We start from the raw sequence: 16,541 nt of genomic DNA, 5'->3' as shown, positions 1-16,541 counted from the left end.
GAGTTATGTGTTCAAAGGAGTTACACCATTGGAATCCAAATATAGTTTTAATAAGGTTTTGAAACAGTAACATCATCAATATTTCATGTACCTCTGAGATTCTGTCATTCTGGGAGGCTGGGAAATGATAGCATTCTGGGAAATATCAGTACACTGGAAAAATAAAAACTATGGAAAATCTCTCTCAAACATGAAGAATAATGACATGGGCATGAAAGATGATTCTTCATCATTTCCCCGCCCCTCCTTTTAGGCCAATTCAACCTTTGAAGAACTGGAACGCCTCAGAAAGCTCATCAAGGCCTGGGGAGAAGTAGGGCCCCAGATCTGGTACTTCTTTGACAACAGCACCCAGATAACCATGATCAGAGTAAGGATGGGAGATGGGATGATGGGGAAGAAGCAGCACTTTCACTTGGACTCACCAGCTTTGGGTGGAAAATGTGTTTCTTGGATTTGGGGGGGGGGAGTAGGAATCTAAAGGCTTTCATAAAGATCAGTGACCTCCACAAGTTTCTAGACTCCATAAATTCACATGAGAGCTCGGTTCCAAAAGAAGTCATCCCAAAGGACTAGCTCGTGACAAGAGGATCAGCTGGGTCAGTCTGGTCTCATGTTCAGCTTTGAGAAACCTAGATAAAAGGAGTTCTGTTTAGCAGGAATAACTGAAGGAGAACAAACAACAAAAATCCACCAGAAGGGGGGGGAGTCTTTTGTATTATTTTATATACCCCTCCTCTATGCCTCTAATATCCCATACTTGTCTTTCCACTATACTAGAGGCCCCCTGTGTTTGGGGAAAATGAGATAGAGGTCTTGTAACAGAGGAAAGGCCACCAGGTTTGGGGGCGGGGAAAACTTAGTGGTTCTATTCCTATAAACTAAACATTAGAAATGACCCGTGCCAGTCATTTCTAATTAACTGGTGGTTTATGCCTATAATCCTAGCTACTCAGAAGGCTGAGACTGAAGGATTGTGCTTTAAAGGCAGCCCAGGCAAGAAAATCTGTGAAACTCTTAACTCTAACTCCCAAAAGAGGTTGGAAGCAGAGCTGTGACTCAAGTGGTAGAGTGCTAGCCTGGAACCAATAAAGCTCAGGAACAGTGCTTAGGCCCTGAGTTCAAGCCCCAGGCCTGGCAAGAATAAAAAGAAATAAAAAACAAAACCCAAATTTGAAATGGCCTAAGAAGGGTCGGGAGTTTGGCCTGGTGGTAAAGTGCTTGCCTAGCATGCACAAAGACCGGGGTTCAATTCCTCAGTACCACATACATAGAAAAAGCCGGAAGTGGTGCTATTGCTCAAGTGGTAGAGCTCTAGCCTTGAGAAAGCCCAAGGACAGTGTTCAGGCCCCAAGCTCAAGCCACAGGACTGGCAAAAAGAAAAAGGAAAGAAAGAAAGAAAGAAAGAAAGAAAGAAAGAAAGAAAGAAAGAAAGAAAGAAAGGCCTAAGAACCAGACCAAAACCTCTGTGGTATGTATCATTTTTGTGGTTATATTTCTTCTTTCCTAAGGACATCTTGGGGCACCCCACAGTAAAGGACTTTGTGAATAAACAACTTGCAGGAGAAGGTGTCACCGCCGAAGCCATTCTAAACTTCCTGTATAAAGGTCCCCACAAAAGCCCATCTGATGACATGACCAACTTTGATTGGAGAGATATTTTTAACATCACTGACCACTCCCTACGTCTGATTAATCAATACCTGGAGGTAAGGATCTATCTGCAAGCTACTAGAGGGCCACAGTGGGTCCCACGGGCGGGACCAGAAATTCCATTCAATCAGTCACTCCTGTTGTGTTTAAACTTTCATTTTCTCCATTGGGGGCGGGGGAGAAGAACAAGAATTCCTATGGTCCTATGTCAGATCATCTCAAACAGCTCTTCCATACTTAACAGTTTGTTTTCCATGTTTCCTTCCTCCATGACTCTTCTCGGGCCAGCTCCTCCCTGCTTGTAGCACAAGTCTATCCTCCTGCTCTCCCATCAGCAATTGCTTCAGTGATCATTTGTTGGCCAAGTCTTGAGGCCGGCTACCCTCCAGTCCTACAGGCACATCAGACCACTCAACCCATTCAAAACCAAACTTACGGCCGCCTTCCCCACGAAACCTAACCTTCTGTAGTTCCTGTCCTCATTAATGTCATCAACATTTGCTCAGATTATCCAGCTAGGGATTTTAGGGTCATCATTCATTTTCTTCGCTTCCCATATACTCACAAAAAACTGTCCTTTATTGAGTGATACTTGGTGCCAAACCTTAGGCTTCATGCTTTTGCATATATTTGCTTCATTTAATCCTCCAGTGACTCCAGAAAATATGCATTGTTATTACTGCCAGTGAGCCAAGGCTTAACGAGGTTGAATAACATCCCATAGCTGTTAGGAGTCACAAACAGAACCAAGTCTGGGTGTGCCTGAGTTCAGAGCCAGCCCTGGTGACCTCCTCTCCCAACTCTGTCTCCTCTACCCTTCTAAAAGCCTCTCAATTCTCTTTACTTCATGGGCTCTCTGAGGAGGAGAAACTTTTGTCCTGTCTTCACCAACTTGTTTTAGCAGCTTCTTCCTTAGCTTCCAGGGTCCAGTCTCTAGAAGCCTGAGCATTTCTGTACTCAGATAAAGCCAGGGTTACATTCCAAACACACATCTGCTAGCTTCACTCTCATGTTTGAAATGACTCCATCCCCAAAGCACTTGGCCAGTGTCTTTCTGCTGCTGGTGGGGCCTCAGCTGCTGACAGCACTCAGTGGTTGTCCTTACACCAAACATTCCACAGAAAGCAAGAAGGGCGTTACACGGCACATGCAATACTCCCCAAGAGGTCCCCTATTGGCCACTTTTCTGGGGTGGGTTGGTCTGACTGAGAGGCCTGCTTACATGGGACAGGAATAAACACAATGTCTCTTAAAGCCTAAAATGGACTCTCCCTTTCCTCCTTTAGCCTTGTTTTGCGGTGCTGGGAATTAAAACCAAGGCCTTGCAAGTGCTAGATCAGTGCTGTTATACTGCCTTACAGTATAACACTCATTCTTTGAAACTCAGCCCTCAAGTAGATCTTATTGCCCTCGCTTATGCTTCATAATTTCCTTCTCCATGTTTTCTGACCCCTCTCCTCGTACCTCTCAGACCCCCATCCAAGTTCAATGTCCATGTGTCCTTTTCTGACTGACCTGCATTTCTTCAGCATCAGTCAGTCTAGGTCATTTTCAAAACCTTCACCTCACCCTCCCTGGCAGACCATAGGCTGGGCCTGGACCCCAGCTCATCTAAAAGCATGAACAGGTAGAAGATGCTCTGGGCAATAGGAAAGGTGATTAAGCCAAAAACCACAGGCCTCTGTGTCTGAAGAATAGTAGCATACACCCCACCCCCACCCCTTCTGCACAGGCCCATGGCTATGCATCCACTGTCCTCTTAATACACGGGAGGTGTTAGCAGAGGCAGAAGCAACTCCTTTACAGTCACGGAATGTCATTCAGTGGTCCTTACAATGCTAGTGTGTGTGTGTGTGTGTGTGTGTGTGTGTGTGTGTGTCTGTGTCTGTGTCTGTGTCTGTGTCTGTGTTTTGGTGAAGTACTAGCACAAGAATATTCCTTGGTTTTGCTTGACATTCATATCATGGTTTAAAAGGGTTCCTTGCTTGCTTGCTTTTTTGCCACTGTAGAGATTGAGCTAAGGGCCTGGGCACTGTCCTTGAGCTTTTTCAAGGCTAGCACTCTACCACTGGAGCCACAGCACCACTTCTGGTATGAAGAAATTGAATCCAGGGTTAAAGCTAGGCAAGCACTCTACCACTAGGCCAAACCCCCGGCTGGTCTGATTCTTTCTTTCTTTCTTTCTTTCTTTCTTTCTTTCTTTCTTTCTTTCTTTCTCTTTTTGTTTCTTTCTTTGTTTCTTCTTTCTTTTCTTTTTTTCCCCCAGTTTTGGGGCTTGTGCTTAGTACCTGAGCACTGTCTTGGGCTTCCCTCAAGGCCAGTGTTCTACCACTTGAAGCACAGCTCCACTTCCAGCTTTTCTATGTATGTGGTACGGAGGAATTGAAACCTGGGTCTTTGTGCATGCTAGGTAAGCACTCTACCACTAGGTCAAACACCCAGCCCCTGGTCTTATTTTCTTAAAGGAATATTTTTCCAGGTAGCTTGTGCTTAATGTGGTCCCAAGTACTCAACAGATACGTAATATGTGTATCACTTACATAGTTTAAAATTCAGCTTCTGGGTTGAGACTTACCTACTGTTTAAATCACAGTGATTTAAGCCTCTGTTTGGACATCTGTACAGATAGAGGCATTAATAGTACTTACCTAATAGAAAAAGGATGAAAATTAAATGGGCTAACTCATTACAAAGTATTATCCTACCATATTTAATGAATATTAACTTTTTTATTTTTGCCAGGGGCTTAAACTCAGAGCCTGGCCGCTGTCCCTGTGCCTCTTTGTGCTCAAGGCTAGCACTGTATCACCTGAGCCACAGAATCACTTCCAGCTTTTTCTGAGTAGTTTTTGGTGAAATAACTCTCATGGAGCTTCCCACCTGGGCTAGCACACAAACATGATCCTCAGATCTCAGCTTCCCGAGTAGCTAGCATTACAGGCATGAGCCACCATTGCGCAGCTTGAATATTGACTTTTAAATAAAATACAAACCAGTTTCATCTAAATCAGGCTCAGGCATGAGCAGTATTCCTTTAGAGATCATGCAGTGGCTAATCAGGATCCCTAAACACAGGTTACTGTGGCCAAAGGGCAGTGAGCTCCCCTTGGGTTTCCTCTGAGGCCTTCACATGAAGACATGTTATGGTGGCATCTGATCTTCTCGTTTTGTGGGCTAAAGACAGAGTAGGAGCCAGGAACTGGAAGGAGCATCTCTGTTACAGGGTGCAGGCACAGAGTGATATCCCGTGATGCACCCTGGATTCTCCACAGGTGTGCTAAGTCTCAGGCTGTCTGAAGAAGCCTTGAAATTCTCCAGGCCACCCTGAGAATCCCTTCGTAGCACCCAGACTGTGAAAACTGTGGCTCTCGAGGTCCTGCAGAACAGGGAAGCCAGTATGTTGCTACTGAGGGTAATCAAGGCAGCCTGAGAGGCTCTTCTCAGTCATAGGATTTCTACAAAAGAGATCTGAACACTTCTTTCTTGGCCAGCCATTACCACTGACTATTCCAGAGAGACAAACAGACTGACTGACAGAGTGGGACAGAGACAGAGAGAGTGAATCATTTATAGAAAAGTTATTAAGCAAATGAATTCCTTCAAAATGAGGATTATGTCACCCAAGTTCAATGTGGTACTCGATAGGGACATTGAGCAATAATAGAAACTTGGAGAAGAGCAAATATCTAGGGTTTTGCCATTACAGGAAATGAGAGTGATTCAATAGTCTTCTGTTACTAAACAGATTCAAATCTCTTCACAGGATCACTTCACCCTAAGCATGGGTGTTAGGCAATTGCTTCAGGACAAGGAAATTTTTCTCTTATCATCATGTCTCTCTGAGAAAGACACTTGCCTGCTCCCTCTAAGGCTCCATTTTCTTAGGCATAAAATCCCAAGTAACAATACAGGAGAACCTTTAAGTTGTGCAGAACAAATTGAGAGAAAGGAGAAGCCGGGGCCAGTGCCACACTCATGCCCATAATCCTAGCTACTCAAGAGGCTGAGATCTGAGAATTCCAATTCAAAGCTAGCCCAGTTAACCATCAAAAAGCTAGAAGTGGTGCTGTGGTCCAGGTGGTAGAACACTAACTTTGAGCGAGTGTCCAGGTCCTGAGTTCAAGACACAGTAATGGCACAGAGAGGAGAGAGAGAGAGAGGAACATAGTGGACAGAGGGGAGAGAGGTGGAGAGACAGGAGGCGGACAGAGAATGGAGAGAAAAGGAAAGAGAGAGGAGAAAGGAGAGAGGAGAGGGGAAGGGGAGGAGGAAGAGAAGGAGGGAGAGGAGGGAGGGAGGGAGGAAGGGAGAGAGAGAGAGAGAGAGAGACAGAGAGAGAGAGAGAACGCTTAGCATATCCATACCATTTACTAGCCAGGCCTGTGGGTGGACACACGTGAAGTGAGACCCACTTGGGCTCCTTATCTGTCAGGTAGGGATGATAGGAGCTCATCATATATAAATATTAAACAGAGATTGCAAAGCTACTCTTCACATTAGCCTTTTAGAACTGGCTTAGTGTCAGGGTGGTGTCTTGGGCATTCCTGAAGGCACAGGAGGATGAAGGTCTGGGCCCATGGTGGATTCCCGTGGACCGTGGCTGATTGGCTCTAGGACTTTTCTTATCCCCAGATCGTTTCCTATCTAGCTCTATCTTTTGCTGATCCCTGACCTTAGCTCAGTAAAAACCCTCTTGATTCGAAGGTAGGCAGCAAACTAAGAAAAGGGATGGGGTGATAGTTGGGGAGCCTCACATTCTCACCTAGGTTTCTTTATGCCTCTTCTTCACTTTCTAAACCCAAGGGGACTTGGAACTAGGAAATCCTCATAGAGATCAATAGCTTTTTGTTTAAATGTCTTAAACTCATGCATATATATTTATATTCAGATCTAATTTATATATTCTGCTTTGGGAGAAAAATACAACTAGAAAAATAGATAAAATATTCTTTTAACTACTCTTTGATAAAATAAGCATACATACCCCTCTCCCTTGATTGATTTCTTTGTTTAACTGAAGATTAGACCTGACACAGATAAAATAGTGTTTAGTTTTCACAGCGGACTTTAATGTCATGGTATATTTGAATTTCAAGTCTTAAATTTCACATCAGGAAGCTGAATTCAGCCAGATTTTAATATAAAAATACCTCTGATCAAGGCATAAAATTGTACTTTAATAACAACTACCTGGAAAAATGCATTCATTAACTCCTTTTCCTTGGCTGTTCACACAGCTAATATGTGTACATAACTCTTTATTATCTGCATGGTGATTATCTTGTGGAATATCAGTAGCCAAATTTTTTGACTACTTTTCCTCCACACCTTGCCAATGTCTGGCCCTGTGACACCACAATTCTATCAGAACATTCAACATTCTCAGAGAATGTATTTTTTTCCTTTCGTTTTTTTTTTTTTTTTTTTTTTTTTTTTGTCGTGGCCCTTGAACTCTGGGCCTGGGCATTGTTCCTGAGCTCTTCAGCTCAAGGCTACTTCCCTACCCTTTGAGCCATAGCCCCACTTCTGATTTTCTAGTGGTTAATTGGAGATAAGAGTCTCACGGACTATTTAGTGCCCGGGCTGGCTTTGAACTTGGATCCTCAGATCTCAGCCTCCTGAGTAGCTAGGATTACAGATGTGAGTCACCATGCCTGGCGAGAATGAATTTTTCAGGCTAGTCTAAGAAAAAGATAAAAACATAGAATAAGAAGGTAAAGTTTTGTAGCTATGTAGATGTTTGCTGATTATGGGCCTTTTGCTCTCTTCTGTTAACTTCCTCCCTCTGGAAATGCACTGAGCAGGTAAGGAGGCATTGGGGGCCAGCTAAGCAGAGTGCAGAAGTCTACACGATGAGAGCAATATTATCTCAAGGGCCATGAACTAGACTCTAAGCAACACACAGATAATGGTCCTGTCTTCTGCCACTTCAGCCTCTCAAACCCAGGCCAAGGAAGGAAAATGCACTCAGAGAGTAGGCTGGGGTCATGGGTAGAAGAAAGAGACCTGGACCCTGCTATGAATCCGGACTATGTTGAATGCTCTTACATGTCATTTCACGCAACACTCCCGTCTACCTGCTGGGCATAATTGGTCATTATATAGAATTTAAAAAACAGAGTTTCCTCAGCTTATGTCTATAATCTTAGCTAGCTGGGAGGTAGAGATTGGGAGGATCAAGGTTCAAGGCCAGCACAGGAAAAACTCAGCAAGACTCTGTCTCATGGAGAAAAAAGATCTCAGTGTATTAGTGTATATTTGTTATTCCAGCTAGATGAAAGCATAAATAGGAGGATCACAATAAAATTATACCTGAAAAAGAAATAAAGCAAAAAAGATAGGGGTGTAGCTCAAGAAGTAGAGCACCTGCAGAGTAAGCACAAGGCCCTGAGTTCTAATGCCAGTACTGCCAAACACAGACACACACAGACACACACACACACACACACACACACACACACAGACGAAAACACAAACAAAAGTTATAGAACCTTGTTACCAAATGACCCACAGCAGGTATGTAGGAGATCCAAAATTCTGAATCTATCCAACTCTGATGAAAACCTTCTTTCCCTTGTAATAGGCAAGGCACGTTAACTGGACAAATGACATAGGAGCCCAGGGAAGGTAGTGATGATTTTGTAGTATTCAAGGTAATAGGTATTCCTATACATAGATCTTTCCAGCTTGCAAATAACTAGATTAAAGTAGGAACCCCCAAAAGTGTTTGAGTTGATTCTTTCAGTAAGACAATTGTATGCATTGGATTAGGTAAACCTGCTAAAGACTGTTAACCTGCCACTCTCCTAGGTCTCCTCTCCACGGAGAGATGAGTGATGAGCATGGAATTGAATACTGTCATAGCAGTGTGATCTCAAAATGGCTTAATTTGATGGAATATAACCACATCATAAGAATCCAAATTCAGGCTTGGCTTAAGGGTAGGGTGGTAGCCTTGAACTGAAGAGCTCAGGGACAATGCCCAGGCCCAGGGGTAGGGTGGTAGTCTTGAGCTGAAGAGCTCAGGGATAGCACCCTGGCTGAGTTCAAGCCCTAAGACCTCCCCCCAGAGAAAAAGAATCCAAATTCAAAACATTGGCTGCAGGGCGACAATGGTTCACACCTGTAATCCTGGCTACTCAGGAGATCTGAGGGTCATAGTTTGAAGACAGCCTGGACAGGAAAGTCTGGAAGACTCTTATCTCCAATTAACCCCCAGAAAATGGAAAGCAGAGCTGTGGCTTTAAGTGGTAGAGAGTTAGCCTTGAGCAAAAGAGCTCAGGGACAGTGGCCAGGCCCTGAGTTCAAGCCCCACAACCAAGAGAAACAAAACAAAATATTATAGTTATTATAGTTCCTCCAAGAACTGTCAGTTCTACTTTCATGTTATCTCTGAAATGCCATCTTCTCCCTCTCCATGGATGAATGCCCTGTGGGTACCCAGGCCTCTTTCTTCTCCTAACCTCCTAACCAGTCACCAGAGCCTCTAGGCTCCTTTTTTTTTTTTTTTTTTTTTTTTTTTTGCCAGTCCTGAGGCTTGAGTTCAGGGCCTGAGCACTGTCCTTGGGCTTTCTCAAAGTTAGAGCTCTGCCACTTGAGCTACAGCACCAGTTCTGGCCTTTTTCTAAGTATGTGGTACTGAGGAATCAAACCTGGGTCTTCATGCATGCTAGGCAAGCACTTTAACCACTAGGCCAAACTCCTGGCCGGACTCCTGCTGCTTCTATTCAGCTTTCATAACAAGATCAAAACTTCCCACAACCAGGGCTACAGTCCTCGTCGCTCTAAATGTCAAGTCCTTCCTCATCTAGTCCCTTCATGACTCTTCCACTTCCTGCTCAGCCGTGCCTTCCCTCCCTGCCCGCTCCACCGCCTGATCAACACACACACTTCATGGCTTAGAGCCTGTACTGCAGACCTGTGACTAGCTGTCCACATGCTTCCCTGCCGTTGCTGACCCAAACTCCTCAAGGGCCAGCAGTGTACTTTTGTTTTTTTGACTTCTCAACCTGGATATGTTGCAGTGGTATATAAGTACACAACTTTCAACTGCTAATGACATTTGTGTTGCACTTGAAGGATTTGATGTGCTGGCTTAGGAAAGGCAGGAGATGATTTCAGGCAGATGAAAGAGCTTAAGGCAAGTACAGAGGTAAGAACTTGAAGGACAGGCTGAAATGAGATAGGCAGAGTTGTGGTAGTAGCGTGGAGGGAGAAGCAATAGAGTCTGGAGTCAGCCAGCATGGTCTGCAAAAGCCTATCCTGAATTGACGAGATCCCCTTTCTAGCTCTGTGACTGGTCACAACATCCCCATTCCATTGCCTGGAAAAAAAAATGAGGATGACACTCAGCTTCGCTTCTGGTGGTATCCACTAGTGGGACAGAGTTCTGTGATGCAGTGTGGTCTGAATGGTCAGTACCTGGCCTATGGGGTTGTCTGTTGTGGTCATAACCACTTCCCAGAAGTGTTTGAGTGGTTGGACCAGGAACTTGGAGAGTTAATGTTCCCCCAATTTTGCCAGCCAGATGTGTGTCTCATGGGACTCAGAAAGTGTGCATCACCTGGTGGGTGGCTCTATCTTACCCTAAGTCTTTGCGTTCTCACTTGGCCTTTCTCTTTGTTTCATGGTTGAGTGGATTTATTTTACAAGCAGACATATTTTAACATCACTGTGCATTTCCTGTCCCTTCCCTCACTGTCCATGGATGAGTGTTTCACATGTCTGCTTGCATTCCCTTACGCATATTCAACGTTCACCTTTGGACTCTCATTCACCATCCCAACCAATCCAAACAGCCCAAAGCTATTCTATTCCGTGGCTTTTTTCATGTAGTGGGAAATAAATCTTGAATGTTACAGTTTACATTTGCCAGGAAATTAATTCTGGGATGTTTGCCACATGCACTGGCCTTTTTCAGAAGGAGCTGCAGGTGTCTGCATTAACACCAGCAGGCCTGCTTCAGGCCATCGTTGGCATCCATCACTTGTTTTGTTCCCTGCCTGAGCTTGGGGATGAAAGATGAGTGTGAGAGGCAGGATTAGAGAGCCCCGTCTCTGAAGGTTCACTGCCTCCTTTTTCTCCTGAGACCTCCCCGCATGTGTCTGAGAGTTAATAGACAAACTATGGCTGCTTATGCTCAGCTCAACCCAGGGTGCCAGCCCTCTTGATTACTGAGCTCAAACAAAAAGAGACATTTTTCCAGTGCCTCTCTTGGACTTCGTTGCTCATTCACAGATAATTGTATGGATCTACTCCTTAATGGGTTTGAATAGGAGGCAGCGAGGTCCCTGCTGAAGAAGGAAGCCTGATACTCCAGAGGCTTCTCCCCAAGGTGATGTTTGACTTAGCTGTGTCAACAAATGACAGCTTCCTGTGCCGGAGAGCGCCCGGCCCTTCCTTCCACCAGGTGAACTCTTACTTCCTGGCAAGTGTCGGCCAAACAACCAGGAAGGAACCGTAGCTTTGTATAGATTTCAAATGATGGTGGCTCTTGCCACCCAGGCTGGCAGCTGGAAAATGAAGGGGCTAGGATGCCCTTTGCTTCGGCTCTTGTGTTCTTGAAGATTGGAGGACCACCCTAACTGTGATCACTGAGATTCTGGACTCTGTAGCATTTTCCCACAGCCTGCCTGTGAGGCCATAAGATAACTTTATATTCTCTAAAGAGGCCTTTTAAATTCTTTCTTCCAGTAATGGTACTGGGTTTATGTGGAATCCTTCAGACTACTCAGTCTTATCAATCTACATTGTTCTCTAATTTCCATGCCCTGTACTGGTTCCCTACGAGTAAAACCACATAGCTTTAAGGCAAGACACAGGACAGGGCCACAACCTCATGAAACCCAGTGGGTTGTAACTGACCAGCTGATTCTACCAGACCAAACATGTCAAAATCCAGGACCTCTAGCATACCGTGTATGTGCGTGCACTAGTATACATGTCCATTAGCCAAGGCTTTAGTTTTAGCTTCCGACATCGGCACAGACACCAATGGGGAATGTGGGGGATGAGGTCACTGTTTTGAGACAGGTGTCCTGCTCATGAGATGGCAGGCGAGGTCATGACTCATCAGCAGAGGATGACCTAGGGGCTTCTGGCTTACGTCCAGTGGTGTCCAGCAGTGCTCAGCCTCACTCTCAAGAACGTTTGGTGAGAATGCCATTCTGGGTTGGCTTTACCTTTCTCTGGGCATGGTTGTCTGACTAAAGGCCAATGAGCCGCTTGTGAACATGAGTGGGTTAGGACCCCCTCTCCCAGTCCCTCCACTCCCAGGTGGTCCTAGGAGTTGGCATCTGTCCATAGCATTGTTCTAACCAGCTGCTCAGCTCAGGATGGTTGTGTTCCCAGACTGATCATTTAAAGGGAATAATTACTGCCTTCTACCCCCTGTGAACAGCTGTCATGAGTGTAAGGTAAGCTGGCAATGATTTAAAAGTCATTTGATTCTGTTAATGTTCACGATACGTTACCCAAACAGCAATAAAAATGGCTTTTATTAAGTTTGCACTGTTCATGAGACACTGGAGAAGAGTATAGTGGTTGAAAACAGACTTTCTCCAGAGGAAATCTACCTCATTGCACTTTGTAAGCATGCTTGGCATGCCTGTGATTGGCAGACCTGGTGAGGTTATCGGGAGGATGAAATGGATTAATGCCAATTAAGCCCTCTGGCCAGCTCACAGCACAGAGTAAGCCTAGGTAAGCACCAGCTTTGTGTTCTGTTTTGGAGTTTACCATGCTGGGATCAAAACCAGGGCCTTGTACATGATAGGCCACTGTAGTAACTGAGCTATGCCCTTACCCCAGCAGTAACTGAGCATAAACTTTACTTTTGCTTTTTGTTGGTTATCAGAATTGAACTCAGGGCCCGCCCGGGTGCTCTTCCTGAGCTTTTTGGCTAACTCTGAGTTATGGCTCCACTTCCAGTTTTCTGGTGGTTAATTGGAGATAAAAGTCACATGGACTTTACCTGGGCTGGCTTCAAACCTTGAGGTGATCCTCAAATCTCAGTAGCCTGAGTAGTTAGGATTTCAGGCATGAGCCCCCAGTGCTTGGCTCAGCTTCTAGAACATTCTCATAATGAGTCAATTGTTGAATCTGTTGCAAATGCTACCAAAGTGATCCTTAGGACAAATCTCTCAGGTCAAATGCATCTCACTTTTACAAGTAGGGATGCAGAAGCCACAGTTAGAAAAGAGCAAAAGGGGGTGGCACTCAGGTCTGTCAGACTCAAAGACACTGAGCCATACCACTTCCCAAGATGAGGGAGAAAAAACAAATAGGGATCAAATGATTTGGAATAAGAATGATTGTGTGAGCAGCTCACGCCTGTAATCCTAGCTACTCAAGAAGCTGAGATCTGAGGATAACAGTTCAAAGCCAGCCTGGACACAAACGTCTGTGAGACTCGTATCTCCAGTTAACCACCAGAAAACTGGAAGTGGTACTGTGGCTCAAAGTGATAGCATGCTAGACTAGAGCTGAAGAGAGACAGCACCCAGGCCTAGAGTTCAAGCCCCACAATGAACTAGAAAAAAAAAATGACTGTGTGAAAAGTGCCTAAGTTTTGTGATTCCCAGAGACAATCCAGGTCCTCATCTAGCGGGACACATCAGGAAATATGACTATGAATCAGCTGCCTGGTCAACCAGCCAGGATGGAGCCCACGTCATGGTGTGTGTGGACAATGTCACTGAACACATCAGCCGCTTATTCCAGTACAGTTACCACCTGCAGACGTGAGCCTTCAAAGAGAATGCACAAGCTCAGGAAATCATATGATTTGTAAAAATGCATTTGTTTATATACACTTTTTTATTTCAAGAGTTATACTCTCAGCATCACAGCAAAAAAAATAATACCAGTTTACAAACTTCTACTATTTTACCATGTGATTCTGAGATACCTAGAATTAATTATGCTAAAAGCACAGTAATACCACTACATTTTTTTTTACATCATTCGAGGCTCCTAAGTTTAAATCAGTTCTATTCAGAAAACACGCAATGAGTCACTGTCATGAAAAATTACTATTCTGGGGATTACAATGGTGAAAACATGGCTTGGCCTCAGAGTTTACTCCCTCTGGAACTGAGATACCCAAGACAGCATCCAGCAACTCCGTGTGGCTATTTAAATTTAAATGATCTAAAATTAAAAGTCCAGTACATCAGACACATTAGTCTCTGTCCAAGTTCTCCATAGCCTTGTACAGGACAGGCACAGAACAATTCCCCATTGCAGAAAGTTCAACACTGAAGTGAGAACTCTTCAGGACTGCAGTCACATTGTGACAATGTGTCTGAACTATTGCTTAGCCTCAAAGGACCAAGCAGGAACAACACCCCTTCCCATACAACGAGCAAAATTGATAGAAAAGTCTATATGTGTTGCTTAGAACAACTTTCATCTCCCAAAATAATTTTGCATTTTATATCAGAAAATGAAAGACTTTATATATACAGGACTTAAGAATTGACATATAATATGTAAATATCTTTATGGAGTACATCATGATAAGTTAATAGATATATAAGGTATGTACTAGTCAAATCTAGGAAGTGAGCATTTCCGTCTCTTTAATCATTAATTATTTCTATGTATTGTGAATGCTGTATACTTACAGTCCATGTTGAAATAGTTACCTGCTATACTAAAGCAGAACCAAAAGTAATTTCTCTTTGTCTTGTTAATAGATACAGTTCTAAAATCTCTTTGCCCAAGCCAGCTGCCAATCTAATTTCCACACAGAACTGTTATTGGGTTAAACACTGGCAAACTGGATGTTGGCTCCAGTAGCAAGTCTCTGAACTAGGCACCTTCCTTTACAAAAACAATAAACATGACATGCCTTTGGTCCGTAACAAGTGAACATGGATCCAAAATCTTCAATGTATGTCCAATATTAGGCTGGGTAATAAATACGTGTTCTCAAGAGAATCTTTGAAGAAAATCCTCTATTTTCTCTCTTGTTTATTTTTTAGTTGTCTTGGGTAGTTGTATGAAAGAGTTGCCATTCAACAAAGCAGTTACCGAGTGCAATGCATTCAATCGATGTCATCTCTCTATTTTTTTAATTCTATGATGTGAAGCTACAGTTACTATTTCCTTAGAAAAAATCCATTTCCTTTCCAAATTATTACCTTCTTATACCTTCGGTGCTGTTGGTATTTTCCATGTACCTGTGTTTCTCTTGCTCACTTCAGCTGGACCTGATCTCAGGTATGAATCCTGAGGTGAAATGGTTTAATTTTGGAGATTTGCGAAGGGTAGGCTGCAACCCCTTGGGGTTCAAAATATAACCTCTCTCTTCTACCTCATACTCTCAGACTCCAGGGCAGGATTTGGAAGGAACGTCAGTTGGCTTACTTCTTGTCAATACAGCCAGAGTTTAGTTCTCTGGCCCATATCTTACAATCTATGCTTCGTCATTTCTTCATTTCCCTGGTAAGGATTGTGCAATAGGATGAGCTGGGGGTCTCAAGGCTTCCCATCCCTACGAGAAGTTAAGTCATCTTGTAGCACTTATGGTTCCTGGACTACAAAGTAAGGATGAGCAATATGTAGAAGGCACTGTAAACCTCATGGTGCCAGGTCTGACAGCTGAGCTGTTCCCGTGGCCCATCAGGCACCCGAGGAGCTCAGGGCCAGCACTGGAAAATAGAAGAGACTCAGGTTCTGGTGCATTCTGTCCGTGTGGTCTCAAATGGGTTTCCTCCTAGACTTCAGCTTCCTCTCCAGCAAAATGAGGATTCCAGCTGCCTCACAGGCTCTTTGTGAGACTTGTAGTCTTCCTGGTTCCCTCCCTGTTCCCTGTCAGCGACCTTTGGGTGATATAATCTGATCCAAAAGTCATATTTCTGCGTAGTTCCCTAGCTACAGTGGCTCCTTATGGCTTGTTTGTGTTTGTTCAGAGCTCCCCTGGTTTTAAGCATTGAAAGTCCTGTGTCTGAGGAAATCTGGAAGCTGATCACACTACAGAGCAGAGCAGGTGATCTGCTCGCCACCATTCACCTCTGCTCCCGCATTGCTCTTCTTTGTCTTGCAACAACTTTGAGTTCTTGGGCACTCTCTACAGAATGCGGATGCCTGGGCTCTGCCTCTGGAGATTCAGATTTAAGTATATGGGGTGAGATGTGCCAGCCATGTCTTTTAGGAGCTCTTGGTGATCTAGAACCCCAGCTCTAACCTTATACACCCGCAGATACGCCAAAGGCTGCTCTCTGAGCCTCAGCTGAACTTTCTTCCTTTCCTTCCCTTTGGTTAATTCCTGCTCCCCCTCCTCCTTCTTTGGAATCTCTTTCCACAGGCTTCTCAGGAAGTGTGCCAGGCTATCCCAGTTCCCAGGCTCCCAGGGGCAACTGATCGAAACCCAATCATTCTGCCCTGTGCTTGTTGGTTGATTGGAACCTTCTCCCTCCTAAGGCTTGAGTATCTTTCAGGAAAAGATTTTATCTTTCCTCTTTATATCCCCAGAGCCAAGCAGGCACTAGCATACTGCATGTTCTCAGTAAGTATTCCTTGAACAAATCAATCAAGACAAGGCCATCTGACCTCTTGTGAGTTAGATTCTAAGAAAGAAATATGAACACAAACCCTATCTGTGTATTATAGGTACAAGCAGTTAAGGAGGGGGAAAAAAAAAACCCACACACATTCCAGGAGAAAAGAAATACCATAGCAAGTCTAGACAAGACACAACCCCTCATATTCTAATTAAAAGAAATTCTTAGTTTTGCTCTTTCGTACGCAATTTATGTATTTCTTTTTCTTGTCCAGGAGAAGAAAAGAGACATATTAGGGAAATTCCTTCTCCACTAGTATGTGTTGTCATAAAATTGTACATGAAGATGATTTCTCCCCAATGGAATCATGTTGGCTGCCAG

At 44.1% G+C, this 16,541-nt stretch overlaps 1 protein-coding gene across 1 annotated transcript in view; it reads left to right on the top strand.

Moving 5' to 3' along the window:
• The first annotated feature begins 253 nt into the window (after positions 1-253).
• Positions 254-16,541, top strand: part of Abca4 (ATP binding cassette subfamily A member 4) — a 100,635-nt gene continuing 84,347 nt past the window's right edge. Inside the window, exons 1-2 of the mRNA XM_090334226.1 lie at positions 254-370; positions 1,512-1,709. Coding sequence (XP_090190352.1) covers positions 362-370; positions 1,512-1,709 — 207 coding nt within the window. The 5' untranslated portion in view covers positions 254-361. The remainder of the gene's footprint in view (positions 371-1,511; positions 1,710-16,541) is intronic.

This window comes from Megascapheus bottae, chromosome 6 (genome assembly GCF_031878675.1).
Source record: "Megascapheus bottae isolate mThoBot1 chromosome 6, mThoBot2.hap1, whole genome shotgun sequence".
In the NCBI taxonomy this organism is placed as follows: domain Eukaryota; kingdom Metazoa; phylum Chordata; class Mammalia; order Rodentia; family Geomyidae; genus Megascapheus; species Megascapheus bottae.
Note: the sequence above shows the minus strand (reverse complement) of the source record. Positions and strands in the feature narration are given on the sequence as shown.